The 18,629-nt window shown below is 45.2% G+C and overlaps 1 protein-coding gene, 2 non-coding genes and 1 pseudogene across 3 annotated transcripts in view; 1 reads left to right on the forward strand and 3 right to left on the reverse strand.

Annotated features, from left to right (window-relative positions):
- Window positions 1-6,060, forward strand: part of LOC108300493 — an 8,579-nt pseudogene extending 2,519 nt beyond the window's left edge.
- Window positions 6,061-15,795: 9,735 nt separating this feature from the next.
- The window catches only part of HSPA8 (heat shock protein family A (Hsp70) member 8), a 4,529-nt gene continuing 1,695 nt past the window's right edge, over window positions 15,796-18,629 (reverse strand). The window contains 6 exon segments of the mRNA XM_037736760.1: window positions 15,796-16,456; window positions 16,620-16,818; window positions 17,045-17,247; window positions 17,463-18,018; window positions 18,106-18,258; window positions 18,423-18,629. Of these exon segments, the coding sequence (XP_037592688.1) occupies window positions 16,038-16,456; window positions 16,620-16,818; window positions 17,045-17,247; window positions 17,463-18,018; window positions 18,106-18,258; window positions 18,423-18,629 (1,737 nt within the window). The 3' untranslated portion in view covers window positions 15,796-16,037.
- Window positions 16,898-16,985, reverse strand: LOC119470355. Its single transcript, XR_005199248.1, has one exon. It is a non-coding gene; the product is annotated as a small nucleolar RNA SNORD14 (small nucleolar RNA).
- LOC119470356 lies at window positions 17,331-17,417 on the reverse strand. Its single transcript, XR_005199249.1, has one exon. It is a non-coding gene; the product is annotated as a small nucleolar RNA SNORD14 (small nucleolar RNA).

Genomic DNA, 18,629 nt, shown 5'->3' on the forward strand with positions numbered 1-18,629 from the left:
CCTGACCAACATGGCGAAACCCCGTCTTAAAAAACCCTTTCACTCTTCAGAGAAATGTAAGAAGAAAAAAAAAAGAAAAGGAAGTAAATAAAATAAAAGCATTCACTCGTTAAAGTTTTAAATATATCACAATTTTTTATATTCTTGGTTTGACATTTCTTAGTATCTTGAGAGCCTAAAAAAATGTAAATTTTCCAGGTTTATCTCTAAGAGGTTCTGTCCTTGCCTCCTTGTAAGAGTATTGTTGTAATCAAATAAGAAATGTAAAATCAGGCCAGGCGCAGTGACTCACGCCTGCAATCCCAGCACTTTGGGAGGCCGAGGCAGGTGGATCACCTGATGTCAGGAGTTCCAGACCAGCCTGGCCAACATGGTGAAACCCCATCTCTATTAAAAATACAAAAATTAGCTGGAAGTGATGGTGTATGCCTGTAGTCCCAGCTACTTGGGAGGCTCAGGCAGGAGAATTGCTTGAACCTGGGAGGCAGAAGTTGCAGTGAGCCAAGATTGAGCCAATGCACTCTAGCCTGGGCAACAGAGTGAGACTCTGTCTCAAATATATATATATATATATAAACAGTTTGTCATAAAAAGGTTCCATATATTTATAAGGTATTTAGAATAGTCAAATTCATAGAAACAAAAAGTAGCATGGTAATTGCCAGGGGCTTGGGGTCGGGAAACTGAGAATGTATTTAGTGGGTATAGAGTTACCATTCTGCAAGATGAAAAAGACTGAAGACGAGTTACACAATGATGTAAATATACTTAACACTACTGAACTGTACACTTACAAGTGATTAAGATGGTAAATTGTATGTTATGTGTATTCTACCACAATTAACTTTTTTTAATCTTAAAATTTTTTAAAGTTGTCTGTAAATATTAGCTGCTGCTATTTGTTATTAATATTACTAACAGTAATTATACTGTCTTTTTCCCAAAGGTTGTATTGCATACCCAGTATGTGTCAGGCGCTGTGTAGACTTGAGAGAGCTTTTTTTTTTTTTTTTTTTTTTTTTTTTGAGACGGAGTTTCGCTCTTGTTACCCAGGCTGGAGTGCAATGGCGCGATCTCGGCTCACCGCAACCTCCGCCTCCTGGGTTCAGGCAATTCTCCTGCCTCAGCCTCCTGAGTAGCTGGGATTACAGGCACGCACCACCATGCCCAGCTAATGTTTTGTATTTTTAGTAGAGACGGGGTTTCACCATGTTGACCAGGATGGTCTCGATCTCTTGACCTTGTGATCCACCCGCCTGGGCCTCCCAAATTGCTGGGATTACAGGCTTGAGCCACCGCGCCCGGCCTTGAGAGAGCTTTTTAATTTAGATGAATAAACAGACTATGATGGCCAGGCACAATGGCTCACACCTGTAACCACAGCACTTTGGGAGGCCAAGATGGGAGGATTGCTTAAGGCCAGAAGTTTGAGACCAGCCTAGACAATGTAGTGAGACCATGTCTCTACAAAAATTTAAAAACTTAGCCAAGTGTAGTGGCACACACCTGTAGTCCCAACTACTTGGGAGGCTGAAGCAAGAGGATTCTTTGAGCCTAGGAATTTGAGGCTACAGTGCACTATGATCAATGGTGCCACTGTACTTCTGCCTGGATGACAGAGCAAGCCCTTGTCTCTTAAAAAAAAAAAAAAAGAAAAGAAAAGAAGGTCTGGCACAGTGGCTCACACCTGTAATCCCAACACTTTAAGAGACTGAGGCAGGTGGATTGCTTGAGCCCAGGACTTCAAAACCAGCCTTGGCAACATAGCAAAACCTGCCTCTACAAAAAATACAAAATCCAGCCTGGGCGCAGTGGCTCACACCCATAATCCCAGCATTTTGGGAGGCCGAGGTGGGTGGATCGCCTGAGGTCAGGAGTTTGAGGACTGGCCTGCCAACATGGTGAAACCCCATCTCTAGTAATAATACAAAAAAATTAGTCAGGAGTGGTGGCACCAGGAGACGGAGTCTTGCTCTGTCACCCAGGCTGGAGTACAATGGCGTGGTCGTGGCGCACTGCAACCTCCGCCTCCTGGGCTCAAGCGATTCTCCTGCCTTAGTTTCCCAAGTAGCTGGGATTACAGGCACCTGCCAGCATGTCTGGCTAATTTTTGTATTTATAGTAGAGAGGATGTTTCACCATGTTGGCCAGGCTGGTCTTGAACTCCTGCCTTCATGATCTGCACGCCTCGACCTCCCAAAGTGCTGGGATTACAGGCGTGAGCCACTGCACCTGGCCTAAAATCTTAAGTATAAGTCAAATCATTTATTTTTGTGGAAATTCAGTTGACTTTTAAGAATTACGTAAAAAAGCAAAGAACTAAGGCAATCTTGAAAAAGCAAAACAGCTGGGTGCAGTGGCTCACACCTATAATCCCAGCCCTTTCGGAGGCCAAAACAGGCAGATTATTTGAGGTCAGGCCTGTAATCTCAGCACTTTGGGAGGCCGAGGCAGGCAGATTATTTGAGGTCAGTAGTTCAAGACTAGCCTGGTCAGCATGGTGAAACCCTGTCTATACGAAAAATACAAAAATTAGCTGGACATGGTGGTGGGTGCCTATAATCCCAGCTACTTGGGAGGCTGAGGCAGGAAAATTGCTTGAACCTGGGACACAGAGGTTGCAGTGAGCCAAGATTGCACCACCGCACTCCAGCCTGGGTGACAGAGCAAGGCTCCATCTCAAAAACAAAAAAATTCAAAGGTGGGGAACTCATTACCTGACGTTGAGACTTACTATACAGCTTAATAATGAAGCTTAATTAAACACAAGTGTTACCAAATCTAAGTGTTCTAGTTATTCATTATTGTATAACAAACTACCCTAAAATAGTGGCTTAAAAACAATAACGTGGCCAGGCAGAATGGTTCATGCCTGTAATCCTAGCACTGAGGAGGTGAAGGTGGGTGGGAGGATTGCTTAAGGCGAGGAGTTCAAGACCAGCCTAGGCAATATAGCAAGACCCAGTCTCTACAAAATACAAACTAACAAAAAAATTAGCCAGGAGTGGTGGTGGATGCCTATAGACCCAGCTACTTGGGAGGCTGAGGCCAGAGGATTGCTTGAGCCCAGGAGTTTGAGGCTGCAGTGAGCTATGATCACCACTGCACTCCAGCCCAGGTGACAGAGTGAGACTCTGTCTCAAACAAACAAAACCCAATAAAATTTATTTTGCTCACGAACCTGGGGGTTGACTGGGCTCAGCTGAACAGTTCTTACTTGAGTTCTCCCATGAAGATGCAGTCAGCTGGTGGCTGGGACTGGAGTCATCTCCAAGGCATCCTCACTTACATGCCTGGCTCCCAAGCCAGGACCCACTGAAACAGCTGGGGGCTGGAACAGCTGAAGCCCCTCAGGCCCCTCCCCTCTCTCTATGTAACCTTTCCAAATACAGGCCTCAAGAGGACCAGATATCCTACAAGGCAGCTGAAGGAACAATGAACATTCAGAGAGCCAGGTGGAAAAACAATAGCTTTAATAGTCTAGACTTGGAAGTTACCCAGTGTCACTTTCTCCTCATTCTATCCATTAGAAGTCAGTACCTGAGGCCAGCCCACATTCAAAGGGAGAGGAATTGGACTCTGTATGCTAAAAAAAAAAGAAAGAAAGAGCCAGGTGTGGTGGCTGAAGCCTGTAATCCCAGCACTTTGGGAGGCCGAGGCGGGTGGATCACTTGAGGTCAGGGGTTCAAGACCAGCCTGGCCTAGAAGGTGAAACCCTGTCTCTACTAAAAATGCAAGTTAGCCAGGCATGATAGCAGGTGTCTGTAATCCCAGCTACTCGGGAGACTGAGGCAGGAGAATTGCTTGAACCTGGGAGGCAGAAGTTGCAGTGAGCTGAGATGGTGTGAGGAGGAGGGGGAGGGGGAGGGGAAGGGGAAGGGGAGGAGGAGGGGCCAGGTACAGTAGCTTATGCCTGTAACCCCAGCACTTTGGCAGGCCGAAGCTGGTGGATCATCTGAGGTCAGGAGTTCAAGACCAGCCTGGCAAAACCCCATCTCTACTAAAAATACAAAAATTAAGGCCAGGCATGGTGGCTCACGCCTGTAATCCCAGCACTTTGGGAGGCTGAGGTGGGTGGATCATGAGGTCAGGAGTTTTAGAGCAGCCTGGCCAACATGGTGAAACCCCATCTTTATTACAAACACAAAAATTAGCCAGGCATGGTGGTACACACCTGTAGTCTCAGCTAGTCAGGAGGCTGAGGCAGGAGAATTTCTTGAACCCAGAAGGCGGAGGTTGTAGTAAGCTGAGACTGCACCACTGCACTCCAGCCTGGGTGACACAGCCGGATTCTGTCNAAAAAAAAAAAAAAAAAAAAAAAAAAAAAAGCAGACATGTTTTTAAACCACCCTAGGAACCAAAGAAGTGACAAGCCTGAAATAAAAATCACTCGTGGCCTAAATGAAAGTTTGGTCCAAACAAGAAAGCACCTGGTAAAATGGTGAGAAACGCATCTGAGGCTCTTTCTGAGCCTTCTTAAGGCTCCAGGTAAGATGTATCCACAGTGGAAGGTGGGTGAGAAGGCAAGAAACCTGAGTGAGGGCTGGGACTTTTCCTCATACAAAGTCTGAGCCTTACTTCACGAATGAGGTTTGGAACATGCTGTTCCCATGGACAGGGCTGCTCTTCCTCTCTCTCATCTGGTCATCTCCTGCCCATTCTTTAGGCTCAGCTTAGGCATTTGCTCCTCCAGGAAGTCTCCCTCCATCCTCAAGCTTGGGTCAAGTGCTTCTTCCACTGGATTTCATAACTCCCTGTCCTCTGCCCTTTCTCAATGCTCATTGGTGTCTGTTTCATTGCTACATATTTACATGTTCATCCCTTTTCCTCTTACTAAAGTTTAAACTCCTTGGGGGCACAAAGCAGTGTTTTGTAGTTTTTTGAATCCACAGCACCCTAATAAAGGTGATGGATGATATAGCAAGGGGATGGAATATTCCAGAGCTATGTCAGGACTCAAAGCCACACAAGAAGCAGCTTCAAGATCTCTCACTTTGTCCCAAGGTCTCCTGTGTCCCCTCCCTGCACAGGCAAACCAGAGCTGGGCAAAGCAGGTCTGACACCGTGATTAGCAGTCCCTTAATGGGAGTAGCCAACACTGCAGTCTGCTCCACCATGGCCTCCCCTCCAATCTCGCCAAATCAGTCAGCTCCTCTTCCCAGTTCCTCTCTGGGAGTAGACTGACCTGCTTCCCACTAAAACCACAGACATGATAATAGGTGAAAAAAAAAAAGGGCCAGGTGGAGTGGCTCACGCCTATATTCCCAGCACTTTGGGAGGCCAAGGCGGGTGGATCACCTGAGGTTGTGAGTTTGAGACCCGCCTGACCAACATGGGGAAACCCCGTCTCTACTAAAAATGCAAAACATTAGCCAGGCATGGTGGCACATGCCTGTAATCCCAGCTACTTGGGAGGCTGAGGCAGGAGAATTGCTTGAACCTGGGAGGTGGAGTTTGCGGTGAGCTGAGATTGTGCCATTGCACTCCAGCCTAGGCAACGAGAGTGAAACTCCATCTCAAAAAAAAAAAAAAAAAAAAAAAGAAGCTTTTCCTCCCTGGCTGTCTGAGGATAGGCCATCATCAAGAACAACACAGTAAGTATCCACACTAGGAAGTTCATGACCAACCGACGACTTCAGAGGAAACAAATGGTCATTGATGTCCTTCACCCCGGGAAGGCAACAGTGCCTAAGACAGAAATTTGGGAAAAACTGGCCAAAATGTGCAAGGCCACACTGGATGTCATCTCTGTATTTGGATTCAGAACTCATGTTGGTGATGGCAAGACAACTGGCTTTGGCATGATTGATGATTCCCCGGATTATGCAAAGAAAAAGGAACCCAAACACGGACTTGCAAGACGTGGCCTGTGTGAGAAGAAAAAGACCTCAGGAGAGCAAAGAAGGGAACGCAGGAACAGAAGAAGGAAGTCGGGGGACTGCAAAGGCCAATGTTGGCGCTGGCGAAAAAGGGAGCTGGAGATTGGATCACATCAGAAAGAGCAAAGGTGCTGCAATGATGTTATCTGTGGCCATTGTGGATTTTTCACAAGAAGCTTAACAAACTAAAAACTTTCAAAAAAAAAGGGAGAAAAAAAATCAGGGTCGAGAGTAGGACAATTGGTGGCAACGAGATGAACACAGATTAATGATGCGGACCGCGCCCTGGCCTCCCCAGCCTAAGCTGGGGAAGGTTCATAGTTGATACCCATTAAAGGGTTTAATGAAATAATTATAATTCACACCCCAGAGCATCCAAGAATCAATACTGGGGAACTTTGAGCCACTCTGGGGGTGGTACCCCACTGGCTGCACAGTTCAGCCCAGCAGGCAGCGCTGGTGGAAGTAAATGCAGTTGACACGGAAGTTGCATTAAAAGAGGGCAATAATGGATTAAAAGCTGCCGGGATCCTGGTGACTGGCCGTCGATATCCTTTATTCCCTATCTTGCCCCAATTCTGCCCCCTCTGTGCACTATTAGCCCAAATCGATGGGCTGTCAATTGACATCACTGGCTACAGCATTAATGCAAGCTCACAAAAGAAGCCCGACCCTAGATTATCACTTCTCTCGCTTCCAAATTACCACATAATGTAGGCCGCGGGCAGCTTGTGACATGTTAACACTATACACGATTTGTTGGGATTGGACTAAACATTTCATAGCTAAAGATTTCATCAGAGACTTGATGACAGGAATAAACTGCTGCCCACAGGGAAATCACTGGAAATAACAGAATTAGGCATTGTTTGGGAATCCAGAGGGACGTTGGAGGGGCAGGGAAGGATGCCGGGGAGCAGCCTGCTGCGGGAGCAGCTTCAGGGAAAGAGATGGCAATTAAAAGGCCTTTTTGTTAGTCCCTCTAAAGAACAGGTATTTGGATCGTGTCTAGCGCTTACTTACTTTCTATTTTTGTGCGAAAAGCTGGGCAGGAAATTTCTCCTTGGTGATAACAGGCAATATGACTGCTCTGGGTCAAATTGTGTCCTTCCCTGCGGCCCACCCAAATATGTTGATGTCCTAATCCCCAGAACCTTAGAATGTAACCTTCCATATTTGGAAATGGGGTCTCTTAGAGAGGTAATCAAGTTATAATGAGGTGCAGTAGGACTTGTGTCTCTATAGAAAGGGGAAATTTGGGCCAGGCATGGTGGTTCATGCCTGTAATCCCAGCACTTTGGGAGGCTGAGGCAGGCAGAATGCTTTGAGCTCAGGAGTTTGAGACCAGCCTGGGCAACATGAAGAAACCCAGTCTCCACCAAAAAAACAAAAATTCAAAATTTAGCCAGGTGTGGTGGCTCACGCCTATAGTCCCAGCTACTCAGGGAGCTGAGGCTGGAGAATCGCTTGAGCCTGGGAAGCAGAGGTTGCAATCAGCCGAGACTGTGCCACTGCACTCCAGCCTGGGCAACAGAGTGAGACCCTGACTCAAAAAAAAAGGGGGGCTCGGGAATCTAGACACAGAGACAGACAGATGCAGAGAGATGATGTGAAGACACACAGGAAGAAGACAGGCCTGTGACTGGAGTGATGCAAGAAACACCTGAAGCTACCAGAAGCTCATAGAGAGGCACTGGATAGTCCCCTCCCTCGTGCCTTTAAAGGAAGCATGACCCTACTGACACCTCGATGTTAGACCTCTAGCCGCCAGATTTCTGTTGTTTTAAGCTACACAGTTGTTGGTACTTGGCTGCAGCAGCCTTAGGAAATAATACTAATTATTAAAATTTAATTAATAGCAGTAATAGCCCCCATTTATTGAGCACCTCTGAGAGTCTGGCACAGAGCTAAATGCTCTACATAAACTGGCTAATTTCATCCTTGTAACAAACTAGTGGTTAAGTATTATAACCCCCATTTCTCTTTTATTTTAATTTTTTTAAAGTACAATTTCCATTTTATTTTAGATGGAATAGTCGGTCTTCAGTCTTTTAAGTACTCAGCTCCTTACATGGGCCTTGTTGGGGGTTGTGGGCTGCACCCACAGGTCTAAATGCAGGCTTCACAAGATCGATTCCTGACTACTTTGCTGTGAATTTCACAACTCACACAGTAATGTAGCTTCACACACAGCTTGGGAAGCACATAGGCATCTAAGACACTTGCTTCAGAAATGTCCTTGACTGCTGCAGCCTCCATTATGTTTCGAATGATGAATTTCTTAATGGCCTTGTCCTTGGGCACGCATTGGGCGAAGTTCTTGGAGTGAATAGACTGCACGATTGCAGCCCTTCTTGGCACAACCATTGTTCCTTTTTTCTTTTTTTTTTTTTTTTGAGACGGAGTCTTGCTCTGTCACCCAGGCTGCAGTGCAGTGGTGTGATCTTGGCTTACTCACTGCAACCTCTGCCTCCCCAGTTCCAAAGATTCTCCTGCCTTAGCCTAATGAGTATCTGGGGTTACAAGCATGCCCCACCAAGCCTGGCTAATTTTTGTATTTTTAGTAGAGACGGGGCTTCACCATGTTGGCCAGGAAGGTCTCAAACTTGTGACTTCATGATCTGCCCACCGCAGCCTCCCAAAGTGCTGGGATTGTAGGCATAAACCACCATGCCCAGCCCTGTTCATTCTTTCCTTTGTCATCTTGGAAGCATGGACCAGAGAAAGAGCAATTTTTTTTTTTTTAGTTGGAGTCTCGCTCTGTCAGCCAGGCTGCAGTGCAGTGGCACGATATCCACTCACTGCAACCTCCACCTCCCAGGTTCAGGTGATTCTCCTGCCTCGGCCTCCTGAGCAGCTGGGATTACAGGTGCCCGCCATCACACCTGGTTAATTTTTGTATTTTTAGTTGAGACAAGGTTTCGCCATGTTGGCCAGGCTGGTCTCAAACTCCTGGCCTCAAGTGACCCACTATCCTTGGCCTCCCAAAAAGCAGGTATTACAGGCATGAGCCACCGTGCCCGGCTTGTAAACCCCATTTCATAGGTAAAGATACTGAGCTTCAGAAAGAATAATTTGCTTAAGGTCACATACCTTGTAAACTACCGAGCAGATGTCTGTTAGAAACATGAGAAATACTAAATCAACAAACAAGAAGTCTTCTGGTGAATATTTCCAACGTGTTTTCAAGGGGTTACATGCTTACAACCCACTTTCTTTCTTTTTTTTAGACCGAGTCTTACTGTGTTGCCCAGGCTGGAGTGCAGTGGCTCAATCTCAATTCACTGCAACCTCCGCCTCAGTTCAAGTGATTCTCCTGCCTCAACCTCCCGAGTAGCTGAGATTACAGCCATGTGCCAACACACCCAGCTAATTTTTGTATTTTTAGTAGAGGCAGGGTTTCACCATGCGGCCAGGCTGGTCTTGAACTCCTGACCTCAGGTGATCTGCCTGCTTCAGCCTCCCAAAGTTTTGAGATTACAGGCATGGGCCACCTCGTCTTACCACAACCCACCATTGTACTTTTCAGTACAATCTAATCTTTTCTCATCTCCTAAGTGGACCTGTATCTACTTGGTTTGAGTGCCCACAATGTCTCAAATGAAAGTATAGAGATTTTTTTCTTTTAATAAAAAATAGACCAGCACGGTGGCTCATGCCTATAATCCCAGCACTGTGGGAGGCCAATGAAGGTGGATCACTTGAGGCCAGGAGTTCGAGACCAGCCTGGCCAACATGGTGAAACCCTGTCACTACTAAAAATACAAGAAATTTAGCCAGTGGTAGTATGTGCCTGTAATCCAGGCTACTCCTGAAGCTGAAGCCCACAATCCTTTGAACCCAGGCACTGGAGGTTGCAGTGAGCTGAGATGGCCCCATTGCACTCTAGCCTGGGCAACAGAGTGAGACCCTGTCTCAGAAAAACAAAAACAAAACAATTTGGGCCTGGCAGAATGGCTCTTGCAAAGAAGGGTGGTGAGAAGTCCCATTCTGCCATCAGCAGAGGTGATCACTCAAGACTACACCATCAACACTTACGAGCACATCCATGAAGTGGGCTTCAAGAAGAGTGCCCCTCGGGCACTCAGAGAGATCTGGAAATTTGCCATGGGGACGGGGACTCCAGATGTGCATACTGATATCAGGCTTAACAATGGTCTGGGCCAAGGGAATAAAGAATGTCCCGTACTATATCCAGATCCATGTGGACAGAAAACGTGAAGGGTGAAGATTCACCAAAAAAAAGCGCTGTCCCTATGTATCTGTTACCACTTTCAAAAACTTACAGACGATCAACGTGAATGAAAGCTAATTGCTGATTGTAAAATAAAATTATAAAACTACCAAAAAACCCCCACCAAACGCAGCACAGCCATGATTATTCCTTTCCTTGAGAGTAGTAATCTTGTCTTATTTTTTTTTTCTTTTTCCTTCTTTTTTGTGGAGTGGTGGGGAGCGGACAGAGTCTCACTCTGTCAATCAGGATGGAATGCAGTGGCGCCATCTTAGCTTATTGCAACCTCCTCCTCCCGGGATCAAGCCATCCTCCCACCTCAGCCTCCCAAGCAGCTAGGACCATAGGCATGTGCCACCTGGCACAGCTAATTTTTATATTTTTAGTAGAGATGGGATTTTGCCATGTTGTCCAGGCTGCTCTTGAATTCCTGGCTTCAAGCAATCCACCCACCTCAGCCTTGAGCTGAACATTATTGCTCCTCCTTATCCAGGTTCCCAATTACAATGGTAGGCCTTTGTCTCTGTCTCTGTCTCACTTTCTCTTTTCTCCTTGCAGGGGAAGCCATCCCTACAGCCTCTCTCTTTTTCAGTTAATATTTTAAAAGCTTTATTGAAATCATACAATTCACCCATCTAAAGTGTATAATTCAGTATTTTTAGTTTACAGAATTGTGCAACCATCACCACAATCAATTTAGAACAATCTGATCACCCCAAAACAAACATCCCATACCCATTATCACTGCATTTCTCTCCAACTGTTTTTCCCCTCAGCCTCTGCAACCATCAATCTATTTTGTCTTAAAAGATTTCCTATTCTGCACATTTCATATCAGTAGAATCATACACTATATGTTTTTTGGTGACTGGGTTCTTTCACTTACCATAATGTTTTTAAGGCTAATCTATGTTTTACCACATATCAGTACTGAATTCCATTTTTTTTTTTTTTTTTTTTTTGAGACAGAGTCTCACTCTGTCGCCCAGATGGGAGTGCGGTGGCATGATCTCAACTAACTGCAATCTCCGTTTCCTGGATTCAAGTGATTCTTGTGCCTCAGCCTCCCAAGTACCTAAGACTACAGGCACACACCACCACGGCCAGCTAATTTTTGTATTTTTAGTAGAGATGGGGTTTCACCATGTTGCCCAGGATGGTCTTGAACTCCCAAAACTCAGGTCATCCGCCCACCTCGGCCGCCCAAAGTACTGGGATTACAGGTGTGAGCCACCTTACCCAGCCCCATCAGAGTGTTTTCCAAAATGGCTATACCACCAACAGTGTATGAGGGTCCCAATTTCTCTTTGTTCTTGCCAACTTGATTATAGACATCCTAATGTAGGAGAAATTCTATCTCTGTGGTAAGTCGCATTTCGCTAGTGGCTAATGTTAAACATCTTTTCATGTGCTGATTAGCTATTTATCTTCGTTGAAGAAGCGTCTATTCAGACATTTTGCCCATTTAAAGAAACGGTTGTCGGCCGGGCTTGGTGGCTCACCTGTAATCCCAACACTTTGGGAGGCTGAAGTGGGTAGATTACAAGGTCAGGATTTTAAGACCAGCCTGGCCAACATGGTGAAATCCTGCCTCTACTAAAGATACAAAAAATTAGTCAGGCATGGTGGCACAGACCTGTAATCCCAGCTACTCAGGAGGTTGAGGCAGGAGAATCGCTTGAACCCGGGAGGTAAAGGTTGCCGTGAGCAGAGATTGCACCATTGCACTCCAGCCTGGGTGATAAGGTGAGACTTTGTCTCAAAATAAATAAACAAATAAAGGGTTGTCTTTATATTATTGAGTTATGAGAGTTTTTAGTGTATTCTGGATTATAGTCCCTTATCAGATATATGATTTGTAAATATTTTATCTAGTTCTATGGGTTTGCCTTTCACTTTCTTGATGGTGTTTTTGACTTTATTTCACCAACATGGCAAAATCCCATCTCTACACAAAAAAGTACACAATTAGTTGGGTGTGGTGGCATGCGCTTGTGGTTCCAGCTACTCAGGAGGCTGAGGTGGGAGGATCATTTGAGCCCAGGAGGCAGAGGCTGCAGTGAGCTGTGATCATGTCAGTGTACCCTAGTCTGAATGTCTGAATGACAGAGCAAGACCATCTCCAAAAAAAAAAAAAAAAAAAAAACTGGGCTGGCTGCACACTCTGAATAGTCTGTGCTGTGGCCCAGTGTTCTAGGACAGGCCCCATTGCTCCAGGCAGACCCTGCCGGACAGTCTTCTCATACTGCACGCTAGCTACACTGTCTCTGCTCACCTCACTGACTCCACATAGTGCCCAGATCTAGGGGCAATGTAAACACACCAGATGGACCTTTATTACAGTCAAGATCTTGGCAATTCTGTTATTGCCAACTTTCATTCACCAAAAGCGGCTCCAGGTTTGGTGATTTTCTTATCACATGCAACTCGAATGTTGGCTCCCCACTCTGCAAGGAACAGAGAGTGAGTCTGAGCTCATCTAGCACCCACCCTCCCACTCCCCCAAGAGAGATGATCATGACCAAACTATTATAAGGCACAAAGGGAGCACATTCTACCCTCTTGGGTACCTGCTCCACCCACCCCTTTTTATTCATTCACTTGACAAACATGTGCTGCTTATGTCCCAGACACTGGGAACACCAGTGTGCACACACTTTTTCCATTCTTGGGTGAACTTGGTGAGAAATTTAAGCATTTCGCCAGTGTGATGAGAGGCTCAGAAGCAGTTCAGGGGGATGACGGAAATAACATGGTGACTTAAACTAGCCAGTGTGGATCAAAAAAGGCTATATTCTCTGAGCTTTTTCTTCACCTCACCCTCCAGATTCTACACCAATCTGTATTTCCCTTCATTCCCTGCCCCCCACCATTCCCCAAGTATACTGAGATCTCAACTCAAGTCATTAATCCCACCTAAGCAGGGCACTTTCTCAGTTGAGAATGCTGTCTGGGAGGTAATTGTGGATATTTAGGGCAGACTTCATTATCTGCTGTGCTTTCAGCTAGAAAGCACAACAGCATAGACCTAACAAAAATGTTACAGCAGCTTTCCCTGGTACTGATAGTTTTACAGCTACTGCCATCTAGTGGACAAAGATGACTTTACATCATCTCTGATATAGACCCACAGAAATGGAAATTCTCAGCGTTTCCTACGTCCTACTTCATCCCACCTTAACGGAATCCAAAAGGCCACCTTTCCTTTGAAAGCCTAAGGCCGCCGGGTGCGGTGGCTCACGCCTGAGGTCAGGAGTTCAAGACAAGCTTGGCCATCATGGTGAAACCCCATCTTTTTTTTTTTAAAAAAAAGAAAGCCTAGGGCCTGGAATGTAAGTACTCAATTGCCTGAACAAAACATTTTCCATAGGCATTACCATTTTTTAATATCATATGTACATAAATATTGTAGTAACATGGTTGAAGTTAACTTTATTGCTGTGGTTTTAGACAATTATTCTCTTAGAACTCTAAAAGTATTAAGGGCCGGGCATGATGGCTCATGCCTGTAATCTCAGCACATTGTCTGAGCGCAGGAGATCGAGACCAGCTGGGGCAACACAGTGAAATCCCGTCCCTGCTAAAATACAAATTAGCCAGGTGTGGCAGTGTGCACCTGTAGTCCCAGCTACTCAGGAGGCTGAGGCAGAATTGCTTGAGCCTGGGACAAGGAAGTTGCAACGAGCCGAAATCACACCACTGCCCACCAGCCTGGGTGACAGAGCAAGACTCCATCTCCAAAAAAAAGTCTCTTCAAGTAGAGGCTGGGCACAGCAGTGGCTCACGCCTGTAATCCCAGCACTTTGGGAGGCCGAGGCTGGCGGATCACCCGAGTTCAGGAGTTCAAAGACCAGCCTGACCAACATGGAGAAACCCTATTATCAACTAAAAATACAAAAATTAGCTGGGTGTGATGACACGTGCCTGTAATCTCAGCTACTCGGGAGACTGAGGCAGGAGAATCACTTGAATCCAAGAGGTGGAGGTTGTGGCGAGCCAAGATCCAGCCATTGCAATCCAGCCTGGGCAACGAGCAAAACCTCCATCTCAGAAAAAAAGCCAAAAAAGGTCAAGTAGAACCTTGGAGAGCTACAGTGGTAAAAGTACCTTTTAGAATATAATCATTGCCAAGTTCAGCAGAAACCTGCATGTAACTTCAAAACTGGACCTGGAGATTAAATTTTTTGGTCCCTCTTCCCAAAGCAGCAGGGATGGAACAAGCCATCTAGGTCATGGAGTTTACACTTACAAACTAAAACATCTTTACTGTAACTCCTGCAAAAGCAAATTTTGCCACCGTGTAGATTTGTGCATGTGTAGCCAGAACATCCAACCATTCCTCCATTGTAAGGTTATTTGAAGAATCAAATAAGGGAAGAGAAGCAAATGCCATTAATTATAAACAATGCAAAGTGGTAGAGATTACTGTCCCTATGGTCACCTTCTCTTCCTCTAAGTCTTACCTAAACAGCTAGAACTTACAAGGTTTTAAAATCTCTTTGCTGGCTTTTTAACTACTAGCCCATAGCAGAACCCTAAATACAAATAGGCCAGGTGCAGCAGCTCACACCTATTACAGCACTTTGGGAGGCCAAGGTGGGCAGGATCACCTGAGGGCCAGAGACCAGCCTGACCAACATGGAGAAATCCTGTCTCTACTAAGTTAGCTGGGTGTGGTGGCACATGCCAATAATCCCAGCTACTCAGGAGGCTGAGGGAGAATCCCTTGTACCAGGAAATGGAGGTAGCAGTGAGCTATTACACTTCAGCCTGTGCAGCAAGAATGAAACTACACCCGAAAGAAACCAAACGTAGTCGTATTTCTTGTAGCCTTGAAGAAAATATGGAAAAAGTACATCAAATAGTGCTATACATTCCCATTGAGATACCCAGCCATTAGTTGACCTTTTTTTTTGACATGGGGTTTCTCCATGTTGGCCAGGCTGGTAGCTCCTGATGTCAGGTGAGATCTCCCCACCTTGGCCTCCCAAAGTGCTGGGCCTCAGTTGACCTTTATTAGTAGTGCCCAAGGGGACTACAGCTCTTTCATGAAATTTGTTTTGGCACATACTAAGATTACCTAGACCACTGAAATCTAGCTATTGCAATTCACTGTTGGGACTGCTAACCAGGTGGTAAGGTTAGCTCCACCAAGCCTTCTGAATGAACTTAACCCACAAATAGGAAATTCAAGCCCCAGGGCAGTGGCTCATACAAGGGATTGTCATTCAGATACCTCTGCCATGTAGCCTAACATTCACTGACCCAGTCAGTGTTTGGTTCTGACCTCCAAATTCTTTTGTTAGCACCTTAGTGTCCACTGACCTTCAGATCTTAATAATCTGGGACAACCCTCTAGGCAAATAAGCCTTTGCTCCTAAACAGGCTTATACACAGAATGAGTTGAGATAACACTAAGGAAAAAATAAACCTCCCAAAAAACACATCAGCTTTCTGCCTCTCCAGCATAAGGCCTAAGGTTAGAGCCAGATCCAATTTTTCACGCTCTGCTTTCCAAAGCTGATACCATCCGTGACACTCTACAGGGCAAGGTGCCATCCAGCCCTCACTAATTCAATCTTAAGAGGGAGGGGGAAGTCAGTAAGATTCACATAATCACCTACTAAGCCTATTTCTCCCACCAGCTGGTCTGAGAAGCTATTTAAAGACTCAAGACAGTTGTATGTTGCCAATTTTAAATAGTTTTATTTAAGACATTGCATTTTCCACTTACAATACAGTGTTTATAAAGTGCAATGTTATTTCCTTCCCCTGTGCATATGTTCCATATTCAAGTATTGAGAATGCCCAGTAACTTACTATAGCAGCTGAACTTTTAAAAACTGCCACAGAATTTGCTACAAATTTAGGTCCTTCAATGTTTTACATGTGTGGAACAATGCTAAATCTATACTTGGGTTGGCTTAATCAACCTCTTCAATGGTGGGCCCTGAGGAAGCACCACCAGAGGGAGGAGCTCCACCACCAGGGAATCCTCCAGGCATTCCTCCTGGCATGCCTCCTGCACTCTGGTACAGCTTCGTGATGATGGGGTTGCAGACTTTCTCCAGCTCTTTTTGCTGATGTTCAAATTCTTCCTTCTCGGCAGTCTGATTCTTATCAAGCCAGTTGATAATTTCATTACACTTGTCCAGAATCTTCTGTTTGTCCTCATCGTTAATCTTGCCTTGAAGTTTCTCATCTTCGACAGTTGCTTTCATGTTGAATGCATAGGATTCAAGTGAATTCTTAGATGACACTTTGTCCCTCTGCTTCTCATCTTCAGCTTTGTACTTCTCAGCTTCCTGGACCATACGTTCAATGTCTTCCTTGCTCAAACGGCCTATTGAGAAAAATCAAGTCTTTTTAAGTTAAGGCCTTGAACTTAGTTAACCTGTATATATACAGCCTGCAAGGCAACCACCTCACTTTCTTAGCTAGATGCCTTTAGGGCACCAGCAACAATTGAAATACCCTTGTGATCCCTGTCAAGAGGGCCCACTTACCCTTGTCATTAGTGATAGTAATCTTGTTCTCTTTTCCTGTACTCTTGTCCACAGCAGACACATTGAGGATGCCATTGGCATCAATGTCAAAAGTGACTTCAATCTGAGGAACACCTCAGGGCGCAGGAGGTATGCCTGTGAGTTCAAACTTGCCAAGCAGGTTGTTATCCTTGGTCATGGCACGCTCACCTTCATAAACCTTGGTAGAGAATAAAACAAAATTACTACAATGGACTTCAGGTCTCTGTGCTAATAAGAGTGCTGCTAAGAAAGACTCATCGCTCAGACATCCAAGGAAGGAACTGGCCAACATTAAGACTTTCTGGTGGAAACTACGAATGGTTTTGAAATCCATCATCATAGCGAGTTGGTCAAGATTTCATCCTACATGAGATCAGTAAGACAAGGTAAGCATAGAAACATACCTGAATAAGCACACCAGGCTGGTTGTCGGAATAGGTGGTGAAGGTCTGTGTCTGTTTGGTAGGAATGGTAGTATTACGCTTGATGAGGACAGTCATGACTCCACCAGCAGTTTCAATACCAAGGGAAAGAGGAGTGACATCCAAGAGCAGCAAATCTTGAACATTTTCAGACTTGTCTCCAGACAGGATGGCAGCCTGGACAGCTAACAAAGAAAAAAGTTAATGATAAAATACGGAAAAGTTAAAAGAAAACCCAGGGCAGTTCCTGTTTTAATAACCCATCATTTCGCTCAGACATCCAAGGAAGATGTGCCATCATTAGCCAAGCTTTTGGTGGAAACTACGAATGTTTAACAATCACTCATCACAGCGAGTCATCTTGGGCCTGCCTAACATCAGAATTAAATACTATTGTTACCTGCACCATAAGCAACAGCTTCATCAGGGTTGATGCTCTTATTCAGTTCTTTTCCATTGAAAAAGTCTTGGAGAAGCTTCTGAATCTTGGGGATGCGAGTAGAACCACCAACCAGAACAATATCATGAATCTGTGACTTGTCTAGTTTGGCATCTCGAAGGGCCTTCTCTACGGGGTCCAGGGTTCCACGGAACAGATCAGCGTTCAATTCTTCAAATCGGGCACGGGTAATGGAGGTATAGAAATCAATTCCTTCATAGAGAGAATCGATCTCAATACTGGCCTGGGTGCTGGAAGAGAGGGTACGCTTAGCACGCTCACAAGCAGTACGGAGGCGTCTTACAGCTCTCTTGTTCTCACTTACGTCCTTCTTATGTTTGCGCTTGAACTCAGCAATGAAATGGTTGACCATTCGGTTATCAAAATCTTCTCCACCCAAGTGGGTGTCTCCGGCTGTAGACTTGACCTCAAAGATTCCATCCTCAATAGTGAGGATTGACACATCAAAAGTGCCACCTCCCAGGTCAAAGATTAGCACGTTTCTTTCAGCTCCAACCTGCCATTAAAAAGAAACTCCTTTAAATTTCTGATGGCTCAAATTAACCTTAAAACAATCTAATCTTGCATCAGAAATGGTACATACCTTTTTGTCTAAGCCGTAAGCAATAGCAGCAGCAGTTGGCTCATTAATAATTCTAAGTACATTGAGACCAGCAATAGTTCCAGCATCTTTGGTAGCCTGACGCTGAGAGTCATTAAAGTAAGCGGGCACTGTGACCACAGCATTGGTAACAGTCTAGAATAAGGAACAAAGACCACTGATTAACCAAACTATTTCACTTCCAGCAAATGGGATTTTATTAATGCTGGTGAAAAACAGCTGGAGACCCCCCAATGTAAATTACTGTGGAATTTTGTCAAGATTCATCCGTTTCTAGTGTTGACAGACACAAACCTCACCTTCCCAAGGTAGGCTTCTGCAATTTCCTTCATCTTTGTCAGAACCATAGAGGATACCTCCTCTGGATAGAAGCTTTTTGTCTCTCCCTTGTATTCTACTTGGACCTTGGGCCTGCCAGCATCATTTACCACCATAAACGGCCAATGCTTCATATCAGACTGGACAACAGCATCATCAAATCTGCGTCCAATCAGACGTTTGGCATC

This window comes from Cebus imitator, unplaced genomic scaffold (assembly GCF_001604975.1).
Source record: "Cebus imitator isolate Cc_AM_T3 unplaced genomic scaffold, Cebus_imitator-1.0 Scaffold28, whole genome shotgun sequence".
Classification (NCBI taxonomy): domain Eukaryota; kingdom Metazoa; phylum Chordata; class Mammalia; order Primates; family Cebidae; genus Cebus; species Cebus imitator.